This window comes from Carlito syrichta, unplaced genomic scaffold, assembly GCF_000164805.1.
Source record: "Carlito syrichta isolate Samal-C Ts95f unplaced genomic scaffold, Tarsius_syrichta-2.0.1 Scaffold126448, whole genome shotgun sequence".
Taxonomy (NCBI): domain Eukaryota; kingdom Metazoa; phylum Chordata; class Mammalia; order Primates; family Tarsiidae; genus Carlito; species Carlito syrichta.
Window position 1 is genome coordinate 1,178,626 of NW_007070544.1, and position 22,264 is coordinate 1,200,889.

Consider the following 22,264-nt stretch of genomic DNA (forward strand, 5'->3'; position numbering starts at 1 on the left):
TCTCCAAAAAGAAAAAAAAAATGTGTGTGTGTGTATGGGGGGGGTTACTAGAGGGGATGGTCCCCTGTCTCTACCACCTCACTCTGGCAAGGCTTCTTTTACTTCGATGCAAAGTCTGGGTCAGATTATTGCAAGACAAAGTCATTAACTGTTAAAGGAAGCAGAGTATGGTTGTAGGAACTGTGTATGGTTGTGCAGTATGCAAGACACAGCGACTCCTGGCTGAGAAAGCCATGTGCCCTGGGTCTGTCCAAAAGAAGGGTGCCTCTTTCTCAGTTGCACCAGGTCACCTGACAGGCTACTGCTGTCCCCAGCCGGTGAGCCCATCTAAGGAATAAACCATGGCAACATGGGTGTTCCCAACACAGGAAGTTGGGGACTAGGAACCAGGAGCTAGCTTCTCCAAAATATAACAATAAGGGGGCATAATTGTTTGCATACATTATCTCGTTTAATCCTTCCTGCAACTTCCTGAAGAAAGTAGTGGTAGTACCCTAATATGCCCGTGAGGAAACTGATCCTTAGACTGCCTAGTCAAGGTCATGCAGTCAGCAAATCCAGGTTTGTCTGTCTCCAGAGCCTTTGTTCTCAACTAGAGTAAGAACATTGCGTGGGTTTCTAACAGATTGTAGCTTTTTTTTTTTTTTTGCTAGTGAAAGACATTTTCCGAATTATTCCATTATACACATTAACAGTAAATTCAGCTGGATGGGGTGGCTCACGCCTGTAATCCCACCACTTTAGGAGGCTGAGGTGGGAGGCTCACTTGAGCCCAGGAGTTCCAGACCAGCCTGGGCAATATAGTGAGACCTTGTCTCTACCAGAACAAAAGAAAAAAAATGAAAAAATTAGGTGTGGTGGTACGCACCTGTAGTCCCAACTGCTCAGGAAGCTGAGGTGGAAGGATTGCCTGAACCCAGGATGTCAAGGCTTTTGTGAGCCTGCACTCCAGCCTGGGTAGCAGAGTGAAACTCTGACTCAAAAAAAAGGAAATCCCTTCTATGAAAAGGGTATTTGCGAGTATATTCAGTGGCCACAGAAAAGTGTGACCTTGGAGACTAAGGGAGGAGGAGCCCCTGAGATTGAGGAGTCACATGAGGAGGGAGAGTCAGCCAGGACTGAGAAATAATGTGGAGAGCGTGGGGAGTGGCATGAGGACAGACTCCGAGAGTTCCCTGATGTCCCTACAAGACAAGACGAAGAGGAGATGATTCTGAGATTAACTTCCCAAGAGTCTGGACCTGGCCCACCAGGACACCCCAGATGTTGAGTCTCCACAGCCCACCTTACTTGGCTTGAGTACCAAGATGATTAGTCTGTGTGATGAGCAATCTGAGTTGCAATAGCTAATTTAAGAGCATTAAGTATTTCCTGAGTCAGTATTTTACCTGTAAGGCCATTTGAACCTCATGATAAATTTTTATGACACAAGAGTCAAATGTCTGGGACTAAAGCAGATAACATCTGGATGTTGTATCACATTCTTGTAGTCCCAGCTACTTAGGAAACTGAGGCGAGAGAATCATTTTAGCCCAGGAGTCCACATCTAGCCTCGGCAACACAGTGAGACCCCACCTCTAAAAAAAAAAAAATTGCATGAACCAATAGATTCACTATTAAAAATATAATAAAGCATATAACAGCAAAACCAGTTATATGACCTCTGTTGTACATTAAAATTGGTAAAAATTATTTGTTTTCCTTCACTTGAATTTTCTAAATCAAAGAACACTTCATTCTTTCCATATTAAGTTATAGTGTCTTCCTGCATATTCAGTCTTTAGACATTTTTTTTTTTTTTTTAAAGTAGCAGGAGTGATTTCTTTAGCTGAAACATAAGCACAGTAGTTGGGGCCTGCGTGTTGACCTGTATTGTGTTTGCCGCTTTAAGCTGGATTTGAGTGATGGTTGATCCTTTCACTGGAAAAGAAAATAAGGCAACAGATAGTAGCCGGAATGTTCCCTCAGCACTTGCTAAGAGCGTGCCTGACATCAGGCAGTGAGACTTGAGGGACAGGCAGTGAAAGTGTTGCAATGCCATTCAGCCCCTGGAAGCAGATGGCATGACCATGGTATGGTGTGTCCCATTGCCTGCTGGACCTGTCACACAAAAGGCTATAGAAAAGATGCCTGTGGCCTCAGATGGCCTGTTTGGCTGGCTTCTTATTCCAGAGTATTTACTTGCACATCCAGAAACAAATACATCCAAATTGCCTTTCTGATCAAGGGGGTTGGAATTCTCCTCCAGCTCAGTAGGAAAGGAATGGGGACCAGTTTATTTGGTAGGAAAGACTTGGGACCAACAAACCAAGTACAAAAGGGGATTTTCCAGAGAAAATTGTTCTGTGCCTATGCTTTTTTTTTAAATTTAAATTTAAATTTTTTTTGAGTTGGAGTCTCACTCCATCGCCTAGGCTGGAGTTCAGTGGCATGCTCATGGCCACCCCAGCGTTGACCTGCTGGGCTCAGGCAATCCTTCCACCTCAGACTTCCAAGTAGCCAGAACCATAGGCACGTGCTACCATGACTGGCTAATTTTTTTATTTATTGTAGAGATGGGGATCTCGCCAAGTTGCCCAGGCTGTTCTTGAACCCGTGGGCTTAGGCAATCCTCTCACCTCAGCTTCCCAAAGAACTGGGTTTATAGGCTTGAGCCACCATGCCTGGCCTGTGCCCGTGCTTTCAGCCTCATGGAAGAAAGTGTTAGTGATAGTAGCTTGCCTCCCTTGAGACCTTATTAAAGCCAGGCGGTGTTGGGAATCCCATTTAATCCTCATGACAATTCTATAAGGCAGGAGCTCTCATCATCCTTATTTGAGTGCTAAGGAAACAGGCCCAGAGAGCTTAAGTAATTTGTCTAAAGGCACACAGAATCAGACCCGAGTAGTCCAACCCAAGAATGATCCTGGTAAATCCAGAGAAAGCATCTATGGAGGGTGTGGTGGGAATGGAGACTGATAAAATGTGATCTGGGTCATAGTTTAGTATTTGGGCAAATTCTAAGACTGGAGACTTAGACAACTTTCACTACTAGATGACTCTTTCACTCTGCAAAATGCCACAGGAAGGGGCTCAGAGAGGGTAGGGGCCATGCACAACTGATACATGGCAAGGCTGGGACACAAACATTCCTAGCATTCACAGTTTGCCCATCTGAAAAAAAAAAACCAAAAACTCAAGACCAGGCATGTTGGCTTGAGCCTGTAATCCTCACACCTTGGGATGCTGAGGCAGGAGGATTGCTTTAGGCTTTTGGAGTGCAAGAGCAGCCTGGGCAACACAGCGAGACCCCCATCACTACAAAACAATTTTTTTTTTTTATTTGCCAGGCATGGTGATACAAGCCTGTAGTCCCTGCTGGACATTTGGGAGGCTATAGCAGAAGGATCACTTGAGTCAGGAGTTGGAGGTCGTAATGAACTATGATCACGCGCCACTGTGCTCCCGCCTGGGTGACAGAGTGAGACCCTGTCTCTTTCCAAAAAAAAAAAAAAGGAAAAGAAAGAAAGAAAATTTCCAAATAAGTGTATATTTTTAACTTGACCCTTTCACCAGTATTGAAGGTCATATTTTCACACAGAATAGCCTCCCCTCTTCTCCTTGGGACAAGTCAGCCCTTTCTAGGACAAGATGTTGTTCCCAAACAGTCATTTCCTCTATCTGTTCTGTGTGTGTGGACCACAAGCCTGGCCATCACTCATGCCGTCGTGTGCCCTGCCTCGTGACTTCTCCATTAGACTCTCTGTCTCTCAGTTCCATCACACGGGCCTGTGTGCCTGAGTGCTGCAAAGAGACCTTAAGCTGTGTCAGAATCAGGATCATGTTTTACACAATGTCGCTTCCTTCCCCTACACAATGTGCTAAAACCCAACAGTGACTATTTATTGATTTTTCTTCATTGACTGAGGTAAAGTGGTGACTTTTTTTTTTTTTTAAACTTTGCCAACTGGTTCAAGGACATTTTTAAATGACTTGCCTTATGGGGTTGATAAATATAGGATTCCATTAAAAACGTCTTTCTAAAGGGCAGTCCTGCATCAGAAACCCGAGGGCACCGGATGCGATAGGTCCTGTGGCCAGGCCCAGGAATCTGCATATGACTGCAGATGACTTTTCTGCCCCCTAGAGTTTAGAAACGATGACTTAAAAGTATTTAATGATCACATCCCATAAAATCATAGTATAAGTGTCTGTCTAGCTCTTGTTTCCTTACGGTACATATGTCCATTGCAGGAACATCCCTACCAACGCACTCATGAATATTTACATGACATTATTTTTCCTGCAGATTTCTAACCAGCATAATGCTGGAGCAGGGGGCTGCCAGGCTGCAGTTTCCAGAATGGCCGAGCTGGATGCCGATTTGGATCACATCCTCCCGTCTTCCATTCTTGCTCCTTTCCGGGCTAAGTTAGTGGTGGGATTTGTTTCCCTCGTGTGTTTTGCACGGAGCTACGACGGTGATTTTGTCTTTGACGACTCCGAAGCTATTGTTAACAATAAGGTTTGTATCTTCACTCTCTTCCGGGAAGCTTCTGTTACCCACCGCCTGCGTGTCAGTTTGCGCTGCAGTCTTTTCTGCGAAACTTCAGTGAAGGGTTTGCCTGGGTCCCACCTGTGCCATAGATGTTGGGTCTCTTCAGCGTCATCTCCTTAGTTTAGTGTCTCCTGCGTTGCTGGCAGCAAGGCCTCCAGGTTCTGCCTAAAGTCAGGCTTTCCCCTCATGAGACCCCGTCCACACACATATCAGAGAGAAGCCATTCCTCTGGGATGAAAAGGCAAAGGTATTGTGGGGCACTGCAGACGATCTATTTCAGGCGTTATGTGAACAATGTCCAGAATTGTTAAAAACAAACAATTTGCTGCAGTGATGGACAGGTCTGATCCCCTGTCGAAAGGTGTATCCTTGCAGTAGGCAACGAGGGGTTGCTGCTGTGTCCTTCCCTGGCAGGATCAGGACAACCTGCTGACAGTTGCTGGGGCAGGAGGCATGTGCTGCCGGTGGCCGCTGTTGTTCCTGTCCAGTTCATGTGTGGAGATTCACAGTTGCTGAGCTTGCAAAATGCCGGTCAGTTTTGGTCACCAGTGGCTGCTCTGTTTCAGTGCAGGAAAAATGGTATTCCTTTCCACTCGCTAACTGGAGATAGGGAAGAAGAAATAGGCATGTGGGGAGGGTAGAAAAAGATTCAAACACATTAGAAGAAAATCAGAACAAGAAACTTAGAGGCAGATAAGGCCCAGAGGAGAAAGAACTCAGAGATGGCAGGAGTTAGAGCCTTTGTGAGCATCTAGTTACTCAGCAGATAGTTTGTTTCTTTTCTTTTTCTTTCTTTCTTTTTTTTTTCCCCCTTTGGGGTGGGGGGAGGCTGAGGTGAAAGGATTACCTGAGTCCAGGGGTTGATACTTTGTTTCTTAACCAGTGAAGAGACCTTTGGAATCCACTAATTTAGGTCAATTTAGGTCTCTAGTAGGCATAATTGTAGCAAGTGTTTGTAACACTGTTATTGAATGCTTTTAAAAATTTGAAGTCATAGATTCTACCAAATGAGAAGTTATTTTCATAATGAAAATGTTAAGAAAAATTCTCTGTGTGACAAGCATGTATTCTATTCTAAAGACATTTTCTTTAACGTGATAGTGCAATTGATCTCCTTTTGATGTATATACTAGAGCATTGTTCATGTTTATGTTTAATTCTAGTTCTTCATTTGAAATTTTCTTCAAGGTTCACCCAGCAGTTACTGGTTTGTTGTTGTTGTTGTTGTTGTTGTTTTTAACCATTTAAAAAAGAACTAAGTACCTCTAAAGCAACTATGGTACATGGGTGGCTTTATTGCCACAGTGTGGCTTTTCTCACAAAGATGTGACTTTATTTTTTAAATTCTGTTATCCATTTTGGCAAGAGTTTCTTGATGCTTCCACTTTATAAAACGGAAGATAGGGAAAGTGTTCATTCAGAAACGATGTTGAAAAATTTTGGTCTGCCAGGCAGAACAATGAGTTTGGTTGTGTGGAGGGCCCTGGTGCTTGGGTATAATTCTCGTTCTTTCTGTGAGGTGAGGCAGATGAAGCCATTTTGTGGCTCTGCTGAGCATTGTCTTGGCAGTGTTTTCAGGAGCATCACACTGTGCCCCTTTTGTTAACTTGCTGGCCCTCCCTTTTTCCCTTCCTGCTGAATGAAAGGCTCTCCTCCGTTCACTGGCACCATGCCCACAGTAATGTGAAACAGGCTGTTCCTGGATTTTGGTGATGTTGGAGACTGTTTTCCAGATGCTTCCTCGTAGCGTTGAGTTGCCTTTTCAGTTCCTTGAGATGACGGTCCTCTTTGAGGCAGTGGAGTTAGGGAGGATTTCAGACACAATACATCTTCTCCATAAATCATGATGAAGAAAAATGGACCTTTCTTTCCGTAGCATGCCCTGCTGTGTGGAGGCTGCTACTAATCAAATATTTAGAGCTTCGTTGGTGTTCAGTTCCCGTTCCAGGGGAGGGAGAGATCCTCTGCCCAACAGCCTCACAGCTGAGCAAGTACTTACTTCTGTCACAGTGCAAAAGAAGGGAGACTTCCAGCGTTGTCACGGAGTCAACTAAGTTAGCAGGCGTGTCATGCCGCCTTCACGAAATCTCTAACCAGCTCCTGGGGGCGGGAGGGATGACTGGTCAGTGCGCACAAGGCCTCCGAAGCTGAGCCCCAGTGGAAGTGAAAGTCACTCTTATGGTAGGAATCAGGTGACCAGCTTTGGGTCGTCACCTCTTCTCAAGCCTTTCCATTTGAGTCTGCAAGTACTGAACCCCATGCCGTGTGGTGGACATGTGTCGCTCCTTTGGGCCGCCTGTCATTTGACCCACTTCTTCTGTTTGGGGCATTCGTAAGTGCTCAAAGACAGTTTGGTCGGGAAGTGGGCACAGACGTGAGCTGTCCTGTCAGGTGCGCCCACCGGTTGGAATCAGAAGCCAGTCATGCAACGAGGCAGGGGTCCGAAGGCAGCCGGGCAGTCTCAGCGAGGTGCCGGGTGGCCTGATTTGTGGTAGTGTCTCTGGCCACACAGCCCTGCTCTGGTTTCCCAGCCCCCACCCCCCCGCCCCCCCGTGGGTCTATGAGGCTCAGATTCTCCTTTAAAACACTCCTTTTTTGCTTACATGAGTCAGCGTTTGGATACTGCAGTGAAAGATTTTGACTGATTTACCAGGAGGTGACCAGCACGTCGTAACTTCTAGTTTCTAAAACATTCTTGTTGAATTATGCTTTTTTATTTTTATTTTATTTTATTTTTTTGAGTCAGAGTCTCACTCTGTTGCCCAGACTGGAGTGCAGTGGCCACTCCCAGCCCCCGCAGCCTTGACCTGCTGGGCTCTGGCGATCCTTCCACCTCAGCCTTCCAAGTAGCCAGAATTACAGGCACACGCTACCACGCCCGGCTGATTTTTTTAATTTATCGTAGAGATGAGGTCTCGCCAACTCGCCCAGGCAGGTCTCAGGCAATCCACTCACCTCAACCACCCAAGGTGTGGGATTACAGGCTGAGCCACCAAGCCTGGCTATGGTTTTTTATTTTTATTTTTTGAGTCAGTCTGTTGGCCAGGCTGGAGTGCTGTGGTGCAGTCATGGCCACTGCAGCCTCGACCTCTTGGGAGGTGATCCTTCCACCTCAACCTCCTGAGTAGCTGGGACTACAGGTTTGTGCCACCATGCCCGGCAATTTTTTTTTTTTGTAGACACGAGATCTCACTTTGTTGCCCAGGCTGCTCTCAAACTCTTGGGCTCAAGCAATCCTCCCTCCTTGGCCTTCCAACTTCATGGGATTAGAGGCGTGAGCCACTGCACCTGGCCTAATTATGCTTTCCAGAGAAAATCAATCTTCAGTTTTTTACTTACTCCACAGTACTTTGTTTTCCTTCATCTCATTAGACACAGCTTAAGTCATCTAGTTCCATATTTTAAATGCTGAAAAAGATGCATTTTTAAGCATCTGTGCTATACTAGCACATTAAATTAGCTCAGCGTAAGATAGGTACAACTTTTTAATGTTTAGTGATTTTTTTTTTTTTTTTTAGTTGTAGTCTCACTCGGTCGCCCAGGCTGGAGTGCAGTGGTACACTCACAGCCACACCAGCATCAACCTTCTGGGCTCTGGTGATCCTTCCAAGTAGCCAGAACTACAGGCATGTGCTACCACGCCCAGCTAATTTTTTTATTTTATTGTAGAGATGAGGTCTCACCAAGTTACCCGGGCTGGTCTGGAACTTGCAGGCTCAGGCAATCCACTCGCCTTAGCCTCCCAAAGTGCTAGGATGAAAGACTGAGCCACCAAGCCCGGCCTAGTGATTTTTATCTGTAAAAATCATGTGGAAGGGTTTCTGTCTAATTTCACAATCTGCTTAGCTCATGATCAAAAATGGAAAACTTTAAAAAAAGTGTTTATCCCTACTTATGTTTTAACGGGGATATTTTTGGTAAATTACCTTATTTGTTGGATATGAGAGATAAGTGATCTGATTTAGCTATATAGCCCATTTATTCAGCATGTATTAAGCACCTTCTGTATACTCCTGACAAACTCGAGTGGCCAAGGCCCTGTGGAGCCTCATCTAGTGGTGGAGACAGATAATAGTTACGTGATGATAAGTTGCCTATGTGTCTCTCATGGCTTGTTGGGGCAAGATGCCCCAGGACCCATGGGAGGGATGAGGAGGTGGGATCAGCTCAGGAAGGACAGAGCTCAGTGGCTGAGAAGAGTTGAGGGTGACCGTCTGGGGGCAACCTGCATGTGTAGAACCTCTGGAAGGGCCATTACAGGAGCACAACCTCGGTGAGGTAGGCCTGTAGAGTTCTGGGGGAGCCAGGGCGCCCCAGGCTGTGGTGTCCCCATCAGGACATGGTTTCTTCCCTGGAGGGTGGGAAGCTATTCATTGTTTTAAGCCGGTGGGTTGAGCCCATGTGCATTTGAAACCAGTCAACCTGGAGAACACGTCGGAGGGCAACCTGGGAAACCCGTCTGCATCCTGGAGAGAGGTGCAGGGGCTGGGCCCAGGGCTGGTGGGAGGGATGGAGAGCAGGGGCAGATTTGAGAGCTCTGGGGACTCTCAAGAAGAGGGTTTGTGGGGACTTTGGTCAAGGGAGGATGCCGTTGTCCAGCATATCCCCCGGTGTGTCCCTGCAGGACCTCCAAGCAGAAACGCCCCTGGGGGACCTGTGGCATCATGACTTCTGGGGCAGCAGACTCAGCAGCAACACCAGCCACAAGTCCTACCGGCCTCTCACCGTCCTTACGTTCAGGTGAGGCCTGACAGCGCGGAGACGGGAGGGTCACTTGCGTGTGACCTTGGGCACGGTTGTGTCTCAGCCTTGGGGAGTGTAGTCCATGATTCCTGGGGAGGCATGTGCAACACACACACGTGGGTCTGTAAGAAATATGGCTAATTGCAGTGGTTAAGAGGGGTATTTCAGGAAGATTGAGAGAAGGTGCCTGAGGAAACTTTGTTTCAAAGTGCTCATTCAGCAGTACACACACTGAGATGAAACATGGCGGAGGAGATGAGTGTAGCCCCTGCACAAAGATTATGGGTACATCGGTGAAGCACTCCATATTTTTCTCAGTTCTCAGAGGTTCAGCCTTTACTGGTTAACACCAAGGAAATGATGTGAGTCAAGCGACATGTGGCATCTGATGAAACTGATTTTTTTTGCTACAAAAAAAAAGTAAACCGGGAGCAGTGGCTCACATCTGTATTCCCAGCACTTTGGGAAGCAGAGGCAAGAGGACTGCCTGAGCCCAGGAGTTCGAGACCAGCCTGGGTAACTTGGAAAGACCTTGCCTCTACAATATATCAAAAAATTAGCCAGGTATGGTGGCATGCGCCTGTGGTTCCAGCTACTTGGAAGGCTGAGGCAGAAGGATCACCTGAGCCCAATAGTTCGAGGCTGTGGTGGCCATGAGCGTGCCACTGCATTCCAGCTTGGATGACAGAGACTCTGACCAAAAAAAAAGTAAAGTATGAATCTTCCTACTGTTACCAAGTCAATATGCAGAGACAAAATGAAGCTTAAAAACAATCCCCACTCCATTAATCAGAGACTTATTTGCATTAAATAGATTGTATTCGCCTCACAAAGGTTCCCATCTCTACCAGTTTCTCAGGTGCATTTAAATACTTGTATGTAGACCTCACAGGGAAGCATGGGCATGATGAATTGGAAGCAGCAACTGAAAAACAGAATAAGAATCCCTGACAGTGAGAGAGTGTTTCGATGGTATATACAGTTAAAGAGCCCTTTCTGGGTAGATAAGTGTATTATATAACTATCCTAAATCCAGGTCCCTATGGGGCAGCCATGAGTAGTGTGTGGTATATTATATTTTCTTGGAATGCAGTCATGCCCCTTAAAAAATTGTCTAGTGGCCAGGTGTGGTCATGCCTGGAATCCCAGCACTTTGAGAGGCCAAGGCAGGAGGATTGCTTGAGCCCAGGAGTTCAAAACCAGCCTTGGCAACATAGCAAGATCTAATCTCTACAATAAATTTTTTAAAAATAGCTGTGTGTGATGATGCAGCTACTCGGGAGGCTGAAGTGAAAAGATTGCCCGAGCCTAGGAGGTGGAGGCCACAGTGAGCCTCCAGCCTGGGTGACAGAGTGAGACCCTGACTCGTTAAAAAAAAAGTCTAACTTTCCTCTCAGCTTTGCTCCTCACATGTCTTCAGGGCCACTCCCCTTGGCCTCATCCATTTCATCGATTTTTTCCTCTGTGGTTTATTATGATTCCACCTTTTCTTCAATATTTTTAGCTTGACAAGTGTTATTTATCTTGATACTACTTTTTACCAATCTGGCACAAAGTCTTTTTCTTCTCTTAGTATTTTCTCACACAAGCCTTTCCCTTCAGACTGTTGCCCCATCTTGCCATGTACTGCTGCGTGTCTAGCTTGAATGTCCTGTGTTTACTGCAGGATCAACTACTATCTGTCAGGAGGCTTCCACCCTGTGAGCTTTCATGTGGTCAACATCCTCCTGCATGGTGGCATCTCTGTCCTCATGGTGGACGTCTTCTCGGTGCTGTTTGGCGGCCTGCAGTACACCAGCAAAGGCCGGAGGGTGCACCTGGCCCCCAGGGCGTCCCTGCTGGCTGCGCTGCTGTTTGCTGTCCATCCTGTGCACACTGAGTGTGTAAGTATCACCTCCCCGTGACATCTGCACACGCGTCAGAAGTGATATGACATCCCTGGATCATCTTGTTTCCTAAAACAGGCTCCCTTTATATACTCATCTTGGTTCCTGAGCTGGAGAACGTATACTCTATAAATGGAAAGTATGTAAACCTAGGCAACATAGCAGGACCTTGTCTCTATAAAACAAAAACAAGAAACAGCCGGGCCTAGTAGCTCAGGCCTGTAATCCCAGTACTTTGGGGAAAAAAAGGTGGGAGGATTGCTTGAGTCCAGGAGTATGAGACTAGCCTAGGCAACATAGTGAGACCTCATCTCTACAAAAAGTCAAAGAATGACCTGGGCATGGTGGCACACACCTGTAGTCCCAGCTACTGAGGAAACTGAGGCAGAAGGATCACCTGAACTCACACAGTCGAGGCTGCAGTGAGCCATGACATGATCATACTACCGCACTCCAGCCTGGGTGACAGAGTGAGACCCTGACTCAAAAAAATAAAATAAAATACATAAATGCCTTGCCAGACCAATTCTTATCTAGGTTAGAGACATATTTTCTCTTGGGAAAAAATATAGATGCCATATTGATGGAGACTTTATAATAAGGTCTGGTATGACCTTTGGTGATAACTTTCTGTGAAGTATAAATGTTGGATATCGCCTGGCTTTTGGATTCTGAAGGCCAGAGGCTGAGAACCATTCTTCAGCGAAGGGTCCAATGCAGTTTTTCTGGTTTAGCTGTCAGCTTTATGATTTACAAAATAGTTTCTTAGACTTGACATAGTTGTCATAAAAGCACTATAATGCCTGATGCACTAGTAGAACAATTTCCACTTTACAGATGGCCTCGGTGGATAAATAAAGGATTTATACTGGGTAAGTAGCAAGTTAATGTGGGATGGGACTTAAGTTCTGGCTTCCTGGGTCCCTGCTGAGAAGATACTGACATCCTTTGAGTTGAACTGTGGAACTACTCCTGAAATCCCTCCCCCTTCCTCCTCTCCACTTCTAGTGTGATCCTCTTCTCCTTGACAGACTGGACCCAGGTAAGTGGGCAGCTCCTGATGGATTACCTCACCTGCTCTCGTGGGGGCTAGACCTCCATCCCATGGAGCAGGTGCTGCGTGTTATTTGGAACAGACTGTGTTGGGATTTCACTCGACATTTGTGAGGTTTTCAAGAACCACCTGCCCCCACCAGCATGAGCCCTCTGGAAATGTGAGTCAGCGTGTTTCCTGAGGTGAAGGATTTGCTGTGAGTCTTCCACTCTGTGAGCTCGAAGTACTTCGGATAAAATACTGCATATGTGTTAACACCTCTCACCACAGACGGCTGCCTCTCATATAGATTCAAATTCCTACATTTAACCAGTTGTGCTGATCTTTTTGAAGTGAGTTCCAAAAATTGAGCAGTATTTTTGAGCTGCTGACTTTATTAAACTGTGGTTTGGTATCAGGGGTATTGTGGCATATTTTTTTATTTTTATTTTTTAGTTTAGCAAATTCAGAGGACTTGTGGGCTTGATAGGCTAGGGACTGCTGTGAAAACATTTAGTTATAAGCTTTTTATTTATGCATAACTGTAACTGAATTAGAATTTGCTTTATGTGAGTTCTCTGTGGTTTAAATGTCTATTGGGACCCAGAGGTAGTGTATGCATTGATTCATAAATAAGGGACTGGAATATACTGATTCACTGTTTTGCTTCTTGCCTAATTTAGTGTGATCATAAAAGCAAAATGAAATATCTGAATTTTCAACCAAAGAAAGTTTTCCAAAATTCCCATTTTAAGTTTTGAGAAATTGATTTGTAAAAAAGGTTTCGAGTGCCAATGAGTATAACTGGATATACTTACACACACATCAGAAAAATGAAATCTGGAGACATGGTAATCTTAAAAGTTCACATTCCAAGCTGGGTGTAGTGGCTTACACCTATAATCCCAGCATTTTGGGAGGCCAAGATGGGAGGATTGCTTGACCCCAGGAGTTCGAAACCAGCCTGTGCAACATAGTGAGCCCTTGTCTCTACAAAAAAAATTTTTTTTAATTAACTGGATGTGGTGGTGCATGCCTGTAGTCTCAGCTGTTTGGGAGGCTAAGGCAGAAAGATTGCCTGAGCCCAGGAGGTCAAGGCTTCATTGAGCTGTGATTGTGCCACTGCACTCCAGCCTGGGCACCAGAGTGAGACCCTGTCTCAAACAAACAAACAAAAAGTCTACATTCCAGATTTATTTATTTATTTATTTTTAAATTTTTAAAAAATTTATTTTATTTATTTATTTATTTATTTTTATTTTTTTAACATTTCTTTTTGAGTTGGAGTCTCATTCTGTCACCCAGACTGGAGTACAGTGGCCGCTCCCGGCCACCGCAGCCTCGACCTGCTGGGCTCCGGCGATCCTTCCGCCTCAGCCTTCCAAGTAGCTGGAATTACAGGCATGCACTACCACACCTGGCTGATTTTTTTTTTTTTTTTTTGTAGAGATGAGGTCTTGCTGCCCGGGTGGGTCTCGAACCCGTGGGCTCAGGCAATCCACTCACCTCAGCCTCCCAAAGGCGCGGGATTACAGGCTGAGCCGCCGAGCCCGGCTCATTCCAAATTTTTAAAAGGAAACTAAGGCAGGTTAACTATTGGAGAGAAAAGAATATTAGAGAAATCTCTTCATCCTCCCCCCCCTCCCCATTTCATGACAGCTATTCAAACTCAGATTTCAAGAAATGGTTATGGATAACTAGAAGTTATCATCCTAAGGCAGATATTTTTTGTGTGTGCCTTTCATTGCCTTGAAATTGCCCATTTGTCCCATCCACGTTCCCGTTAATCTCCCTTGATGTTTAAAAACTCCAGCTTTAAAAATGGGCAAAAAGTAGAACACCCAAGAAAACGGGTGGCAAGTGAGGTCCCCACAGGTGTCCTGGCTAGCACCAAGAAGGCAGCCCAGCTCTCCAGTTGCCTGGGACACAGGCCTGAGTGACAGCCTTGGACACAGTGTCCCCAGTGTGTGCTGATCCCTCATGGGACGAGGACAGTGGGGATTTGGGTGGTAAATGGGCCTCTGTTTACTTATTTGTTTGTTTATGTTTTGAGTCAGATTCTCACTGTGTCACCCAGGCTGGAGTGCAGTGGCATGCTCACAGCCACCCCAGGGTCGACCTGCTGGGCTCGGGTGATCCTTCTGCCTCAGCCTACCAAGGAGTTGGATCTACAGGCACACGCTACCATGCGTGGCAATTTTTTTGATATATTGTAGAGACGAGGTCTTTCCAGGTTTCCCTTCTGGTATAGAACCCCTCGGCTCAAGCAATCCTCTCGCCTCAGCCTCCCAAAGTGCTGGGACTACAGACTGGAGCCACTGTGCCTGGTTCTGTTTACATTTATTAAGAGAAACTAGTGGCAGTGTAGGCCCCTGCAGATTTTAGTGCCATAAAATTCTTTATATTAATATTTATGTGTTTTGTGTCTTTGCTGCTGCCCAATGTTAACACTGAAAATGTTTTTGCCCACTACAAATAAGCACCTATGTCTTCCAGTCTTCTGGAGGTGACCAGCCCTTCTGGGGTGACCAGTGTGCCCAGGACTTTCCATTTTAAAACCAGAAGAGGCCAGCAAATGGGGGTGACTTGGCTGCCCTGCAGTCTTGCCACATCACTTTTTTGATTGGTGGTGCAATAATTGCAGTCAGCTGATGTGAGTGTCTCTCTTTTTCAAATATGCCACCCCAAATCGCTCCAGGTTATTTGTAGACATACAGGGTCTCTGACAGGCTGGAGGAATGAGAGCTGGGGAGGGTGGCACAGACCCTGGTCTGTTGATGGCTCAGCAGACCTGTGTAGCCATTGGGAGGAGGCCCCCAGGATTTCCCTGAGGACAGGAATGCCCCTGTATGGGTTTTACTTATACTTTTCTGCAAAGCATTGGGGAAGATTTCAAGTTGCCTAATTTACAGTATGAGAGAGAGAAGCCCAGGTCTCCTTGAGTTTTGCTCATAGCTGGGCACAGTGGCTCACACCTGTAGTTTCAACACTATGGAGACTGAGATGGGAGAGTTGCTTGAACATAGGCATTCAAGATCAGCCTGGGCAACATAGTAAGTCCCCATCTCTCAAAAAAAAAAATGGCCAGGTGTGATAGTATACACCTGTAGTTCTAGCTACTCAGGAGTCTGAGACTGTAGGATCACTTGAGCCCAGGAGGTCAAGGCTACAGCGAGCTGTGATCATGCCACTGTTCTTCAGCCTGGGCAGCAGAGTGAGATCCCATTTCTAGAACAGCAAACAAAAAATAAAATATAAAGTTCTGCTCATCTAATGTACTCAGACTTTAATCCAGAAGGAATTAGGTAGAGAAGCCTCCCCCACTTCCTTCTTATGGCCCCTGTGCAAATTGTGCCTAGTGGGGAAATCGAGATACCACCTACTTCTTGGATTCAGGGGATTATAATGATTTCCCCAGAAAACCCTGATATGAGTGTTTCACGTTATTTGTAAGGAAAAAACAAATAGCCTTTGTAGAGAAGTTTGCCTGGGAATACATATTATGCAAATATCTGAAAAGGGAAATAAAATCTCTTTTTGCTTATGTTCATTCTCAAGCTATGATTGGATAAAGTCTGTCCTTGGGCAGCCTTTTAACATTTCTTCCTGTGAAAATCTCTCTTAATTGCGATGCCAGAAATTCATTGTTAAGTACTATATACTTTTTTGGCTTTAAAACAGCTTACCATACTTAAACATTTTTTCTTCCTTTATGTCAGACAATGTAATGTACATTGCTTAAAGATTCGGGACTGCCTTCAACAATTAACAAAAAGGGGGAAAAAGTCTTTAAAAATAAGTTTATGATGCTTACTCATTTTTGTGCAATTTTTAAAATCTCCTTTAGCTACCTGGATGATGAATGGCCTAGGCAGGCTGGTCATTTTGGTGTCTATTCCTAGTATTTATCCAAATCACTTCTTTTGCCTTCACTCATCTCTTTTCTCCTTGGTGTCTTATACCACCTCCCCTGCTTCCTCTGACCCCATTGCTCTGTGGTCCTCGTCCTCACTGGAGAGACTTGTCTGGGCTGGCTTTCATTGCTTTCTCTTGTCTAAGGGGTTGGGATTCCGGCCCATCCTCAGGCGCTGTAGACAACCACGGCTCTAAGATGCTCCTGACCCCCTCGTGTTGTCCAGGCTCGAGGACCACAGACCCAGGAGGCTCCCCCTATCTCTGACTCACCACGGTGCTGCCAAGAAGATACCCTGCCTTCCCCACCATCTGTGTCCTTTGTCCCTTTCCTTTCTGCTCCACCTATGGAAGCACCCCATGGGATTCACCAGGGGACCTCCCAGGGAACTGCAACCACAATGTGCTGGGCTGTGTCTCTGGAGCTGCGTCTCTGTTTTCCTGTGTCCCTGATTGAGTGAGCTTACAGCCCCGAGTATCCCAGAACTCTCATTGCATATTCATTTCATTCTTAAAGTAATTGGATTGTTTCACCCTCCAGCATACTGGCATACTTGTTCCAGATCTGTTAAGCCTTTGTTTTGTCCCCTAGCTGCCTTCTCGGTAGGTTTTTCATGTGTGGTATTCACGGGGGCAGATTTATCAGCTTGTTCAGTCTTCCCAGCCATTGCGTGACACCGTGGGCTGCCACGTACACTCCATCAAGGGGTCACAATTAAAGTGGATAGTCGACCTCAGCATCTCATGTGTAACCAGTGTAAAAAAATATAAAAGGCATTTTTTTAAAGCTATTGGTTAGACATGTGCTTGGGAATCCTATGTAAATAAAGTAATTTTCGTAGTCATTGTTCATTCTCCTATCTTGATTTATAGAATAATTCTTTACATATCATATTATCTGTTCTTTGAGAAGGGATTAACCAACGAGGCTTTAAATCAATACCCAGAGAATCACAGCAGAGGCTTTGATACAGGTCACATTCAGGTGCCAGTTAGTAAGGCATCCCACCCAACTAGCCCAGAACTCATGAGTGGGATTCCGGCTCTCATCACTGTGAAACATTTGGAGAACAACTACTGGAGTCATCAGCCTGAAAGAGATAAGCACGTAGTTTACATCACTGCATTGTCACTAAGGAAAAAGTAGGGAAGGGCAGAGTCATGTGGAAAATGGGGGAAAGAAACAGTAGAAATTGTATTCTGTTTTCATCATACCTGTTGATCACTTTTGAGGCATTCGGCTTTCCAGGATAGGCCACTTCTTCAGTTTTGGTCTGAAGGGAGGAAAGGACAACAGAGGCAGCTTTGATGGATTCTTTCAGGGTCTTCTCCTGTCTGCAGGATGGCTTTTAACACTTCTTTCCCACCCTTACGTCCTTTGTGTTTCCAATCAAATTTTACTTTATAAATATCATGCCCTTTGAACTGATAACATTTTCCAGTTGAAAATCTTCCTTGGAGAAGCCTGTGTCTCTGGAACTCCTGGATGTAGCATGTTAAGTAACGTAGCTTTTATTGTACATGTGTGTTGCTGTCTGTGTCCAGCTCACAGAATAGCTATCAGTTGGTTCAAGTCAACTCTTCTCTTGGAAGCAGTTGAATCAAGTGCTAGACCCAAAAGAGAGGAGAGCACCAGTTGTAAGATTACACCTCAGGAGTGTTGCAGAGATACACAGATTGTTTTAATAAGTGGCAGGCCAGAAACGGTGGCTCATGCCTGTAATCCTGGCACTTTGGGAGGCAGGAGGATCATTTGAACCCAGGAGTTTGAGACCAGCCTGGACAGCATAGCAAGACCTCATCTCTACAAAAATTCAAACAATTAGCCTGGTATGTTGGCACATGCCTATAGACCCAGCTACTTGGGTGGCTAAGGCAGGAGGATCACCTGAATCCAGGAGGTTGAGGCTGTGGTGAACTGTGATTGTGCCACCACACTCCAGTCTAGGTGACAGAGTGAGATCCTTGACCTGACTCAAAAAATAAAAATAAGTGGCAGAGTCTAGGAAGTGTCTTGTTTGCTCTGTCTAAAGAATTTTTTGTATTTCTTAAGTTGAGGATTTTTGTAAATCCTAAGTTGAGGATTTGCTTAGATATGTTTTATGTAATTCTTTTTTTTTTTTCTTCCTCTTTTTTTAAGGTTGCTGGTGTTGTCGGCCGCGCAGACCTCCTGTGTGCCCTGTTCTTCTTGTTATCTTTCCTTGGCTACTGCAAGGCATTTAGAGAAAGTAAGCATTATGTTTGCCTTCTTCATGTTTCTGTGGAGCAATGTCTTAGCAGATGAGAAATGATCTGTCTGTGTACATTTATCACTTTGAGGGGGGTGTGGTTCAGAAGATACATAAACTCTCTTTGAATATGTACGTCTGGGTACATCCTTGCTTTTTCTGCAGAGTTCTGACATGAGCGTGCACCCTGGTGTATCCTTTTGGGTGGTGAAACATGAGCAGAAGCAGTAGCAGAACTATTAAAGCAGTTGTGATTGATTTTTGCCATTTTATTTTCAACAAAACTGTAGGATTGCATAGTATTTTAGGACAGCCTGTCCTATTTTGATGTTCTATGTATTTATAGCCTAGCCATCCCTCCATAGTTTCCAAGGGTGTTTTGGAAGGGCCTGGGAGATTTTTTTCACTCACTGTCTCTCCTCCATCCCCTCCTGCTTAGGCTGAACCTAGGCTCAGGTTGTGCCTGGGAACACCTGCAACTCTACTAAGGCATAACAGAAGCGTGACTCAATGGCCTCAGACTGTGCTTAGACTCACTTGGGGCATAAGTACACCCAGCTGCACCCCACTCCCTTTTATTATTATAGCTTTATCATACCAAGATCAAACCACCACTTCTTCCGGTGGCTCATCTGTTATCAGAGACTCAGGGGGCAGCCGAATGGAAGAGCTTCAAGCACTAAGAATAGTGGTGGTAACTTTTTTTCCTGAGACTGAAAGTTAACTTAGCAATAACACACTTCTGTCTCTTCCCACAGTAGGGGTCTCCCCACCTGTCATGACTGTAAAACTCCCAAGAGGCATGTGGCCTCCAAGGATCTGGGGAGGTTGCAACTGACCCAGGCCCGTGATGAATTCAGTACCCACCATGTGGCTTTTCCATAAGACTGTGAGTCAGTCATGGGAATGGGAAGGAGGGGGCACATTTACTACCTCACTGTTTTGTTCATTACAGATGTTACTTCATGCTAAAGTCGACATTGACATCTGAATTTGAGGCCAGGCGCAATGGCTCATACCTGTAATCCCAGCTCTTTGGAAGACCAAAACTGATGGATTGCTTGAGCCCAGGCGTGGTGGTGTATGCCTGTAGTCACAGCTACTTGGGAAGCTTAGGCAGAAGGATTGCCTGAGCCCAGGAGGTCAAGGCTGTGGTGAGCCGTGATTGTGCCACTGCACTCTAGCTTAGACGATAGAGTGAGACCTTGACACAAATAATTAATGAATTAATTAAAATTTTAAAAATTTGAATTTGCAGTTATGTAGGATAACAGTTTATCAGCAGTCATATTTTTCCTAAAGAAAACTAAAAATTAAGACTCATGATTTTTCTCAAAGACAACTCTAAAGTTTCATAAAGTATTATTTTATTAATTTTAACATATCTTTCCTTCAAGTAACTACTCCCTATTTTTGAATGGATTTCAAAGACATCAGAAGTGATTTTTGAAGAAAGTACTAAATGTTGATAGATTTAGCATATGGATTACATCATTTAGGATATATGATAGAACCTCTCACTATGATTCAATGATTGCTCTTGTGAAATCATAGAAAAAGTATCATGAGACTTTAAAAGTTCTTCCAACAAGTGAACTAATACATTTACTGGCTTCCTTTAATGGAATATTCTCACAGAATGGTGAAAAACTAAAGCTATTTTATATTCTTTCTTATGGATACTTTTACTAACTCTATGTTCTAATTTACAAATTTGTGTATCAGTATTTATATGTTATATAGGTATCTGGTTTTAATGCATTTGTAAATTATAAAATTATTAGCAAGAGCCATTCATAGAAAAGATACATTTTTAATAAATAATAAACTTTTAATAAAGTTTTAAAAACTAATACCAAAGATAAAGGTGCTCAATTAATCAATACTTTGATTCATGAGATATAGACAAAGTATATTTCAATACTTACATACGTGTTTTAACTGTAAGTAGCAGCATGACCTTTATTTGATCTAGTAACATTCTTTTAGCAATTATAATATGTTTATTTTAGAATTGGAAAGAAATTATCAGGCCTTTAATGTTAGGTTTGTAAATTGTTTTCAAGGAAGTTAACCAGGAAATATTTAATGTTTACAAGATAGTGGTAGATGTGGCTTCTGCAGAAATTTTTTTAAGATTATGAATAGACCATGCACAGTGCCTCACGCCTGCGATCTCAGCATTTTAGGAGGCCAAAGAGGAAAGATCACTTGAGCTCAGGAGTTCGAAGTTGCAGTGAGTCATGGTCACACCACTGCACTCAAGCCTGGGTATCAGAGAGAGATCCTGTCTCAAAACAAAAAAACAACAACAAAAAAGATTACAAATAGATTTTCACTTGGTTGAAGTTACTTGGAACAGTCAGAAGACAAACGCATGGATCAGGATGCCTTTGAAGAAGGCTTTCTCTTGACTTCTTGTTACTAGCTGCCATATCTTGCCAATGTGAATGCTCTTTAGGAAAGTAAGGTAAAAGTTAAAATTGAGCCTATGGTGTCACCTCTGGTCTAGTCTCTGGTCCTTTGCAGTCACCTACAGCTTAATGTTTGGAAAATGTAAAACTACAGTAGTTTTCATCTTATACCCTTCTAGGCCTCAGTGTCTTGACCCTGGCAACCCCGTTGTGGATTTTATGTCCTTTCTTTCCTCTGATGGTATCCACCTGCTAAGGCAGGCTTTGAGTTAGACATCCTCACAGTTGTTCTTGGGAGTGGGTGGTTAAAAATCACGCATCCCTCAAACTGGTCTCCATCATTTTGAGTTGGTTTCCACTGCTGTTTTCAATTCCCATTTATTGCTTCCCATCCCAGACAGGCAGATTGGATTCTGCTTCCCAGTTCCATCCCAGTCTTGGCAATACAGAGTAATCTGGATTCCTCTTGATAGGTCTTAGACACACTGTAATGAGCTTACTTGGGGGAGTCTCCTGTGTCCCACATGTAAGCAGTTCTCTGACCCCTCCTCAGCAAGGTGCTGTGCCCTGAGCCTCACCCACTGTCACTTCAGGACTTTGGGACTGGATGCCCAGCCTTGTCCTAGAGGTGACAGAACAGCCTGTTACTCTGTCCCTCTCCCTCACAACACCCAAACCCCATGTTGTCTAATCACCCCCAAAACTGATGCCAGTGATGCCTGGTAGAGTCTTTCCCAGTCTCTTGACAGATGCACTGTTTTTAGCAACTTTTCTGTGTTTCTGGTTTTCTGTACCCCTTTTTAAACATGCTAAGAATAGAATGTGCTTCTTTGTTTATAAATAACAACTCTTTGGAATAATCCTTGAACGTCACATTTAACTTCATGCATAGGGTGCTTAAGAGTCTTTTATAAGAGGAACAGATTTTCTGAAAACCTATAATACCCTCACGGAGAAGAAGCAGTAAAAAAAAAGAAAAGCAAAAATACTTCTGGTTAAAGAATCATCTCTGATTCTGTTCTTTTTTTTTTTTTTTTTGAGTTGGAGTCTCACTCTGTCACCCAGGCTGGAGTGCAGTGGCACACTCATGACCACCCCAGCATCAACCTCTTGGTTGATTCTGTGATCCTTCCACCTCAGTTCCAAGTAGCTGGAACTACAGGCACACTCTACCACATCCAGCTAATTTTTGATTTATTGTAGAGATGAGGTCTCGCCAAGTTGCCTGGGCCGGTCTCAAACTTGCAGGCTCAGGCAATCCACTTGCCTCGGATTCCCAAAGTGCTGGGATTACAGGCTGAGCCACCGAACCCAGTCTGCTTCTGTTCTAAAATAGTATAGAGGTTTGTCAATTTGGGTTATTCACTTCATCATCAGCAATTAATTAAACTTTAAGGGTGTTGTACCAGGCCCTGTGCCTGGTGCTGGAGATGCTAAGATTAGAATAACAGAGTTTATGCTCTTAAGGGGCTTCCAGTCCAGTGTACTTTGGTAAAGTAAAGCTTCCATTA

The 22,264-nt window shown here is 44.5% G+C and overlaps 1 protein-coding gene across 4 annotated transcripts in view; it reads left to right on the forward strand.

The window, feature by feature from the left end:
* Positions 1-2,050: 2,050 nt before the first annotated feature.
* The window catches only part of TMTC4 (transmembrane and tetratricopeptide repeat containing 4), a 62,207-nt gene continuing 41,993 nt past the window's right edge, over positions 2,051-22,264 (forward strand). For 3 of the 4 annotated variants that reach the window (XM_021707821.1, XM_008048632.2, XM_021707822.1), the window contains exons 1-5: positions 2,051-2,077; positions 4,289-4,504; positions 9,162-9,277; positions 10,947-11,163; positions 18,252-18,339. In XM_021707821.1, coding sequence (XP_021563496.1) covers positions 2,075-2,077; positions 4,289-4,504; positions 9,162-9,277; positions 10,947-11,163; positions 18,252-18,339 — 640 coding nt within the window. In that variant the 5' untranslated portion in view covers positions 2,051-2,074. Of the gene's footprint in view, positions 2,078-4,288; positions 4,505-9,161; positions 9,278-10,946; positions 11,164-18,251; positions 18,340-22,264 lie in introns of those variants that run through there. The other variant, XM_021707823.1, reaches the window with a different exon arrangement.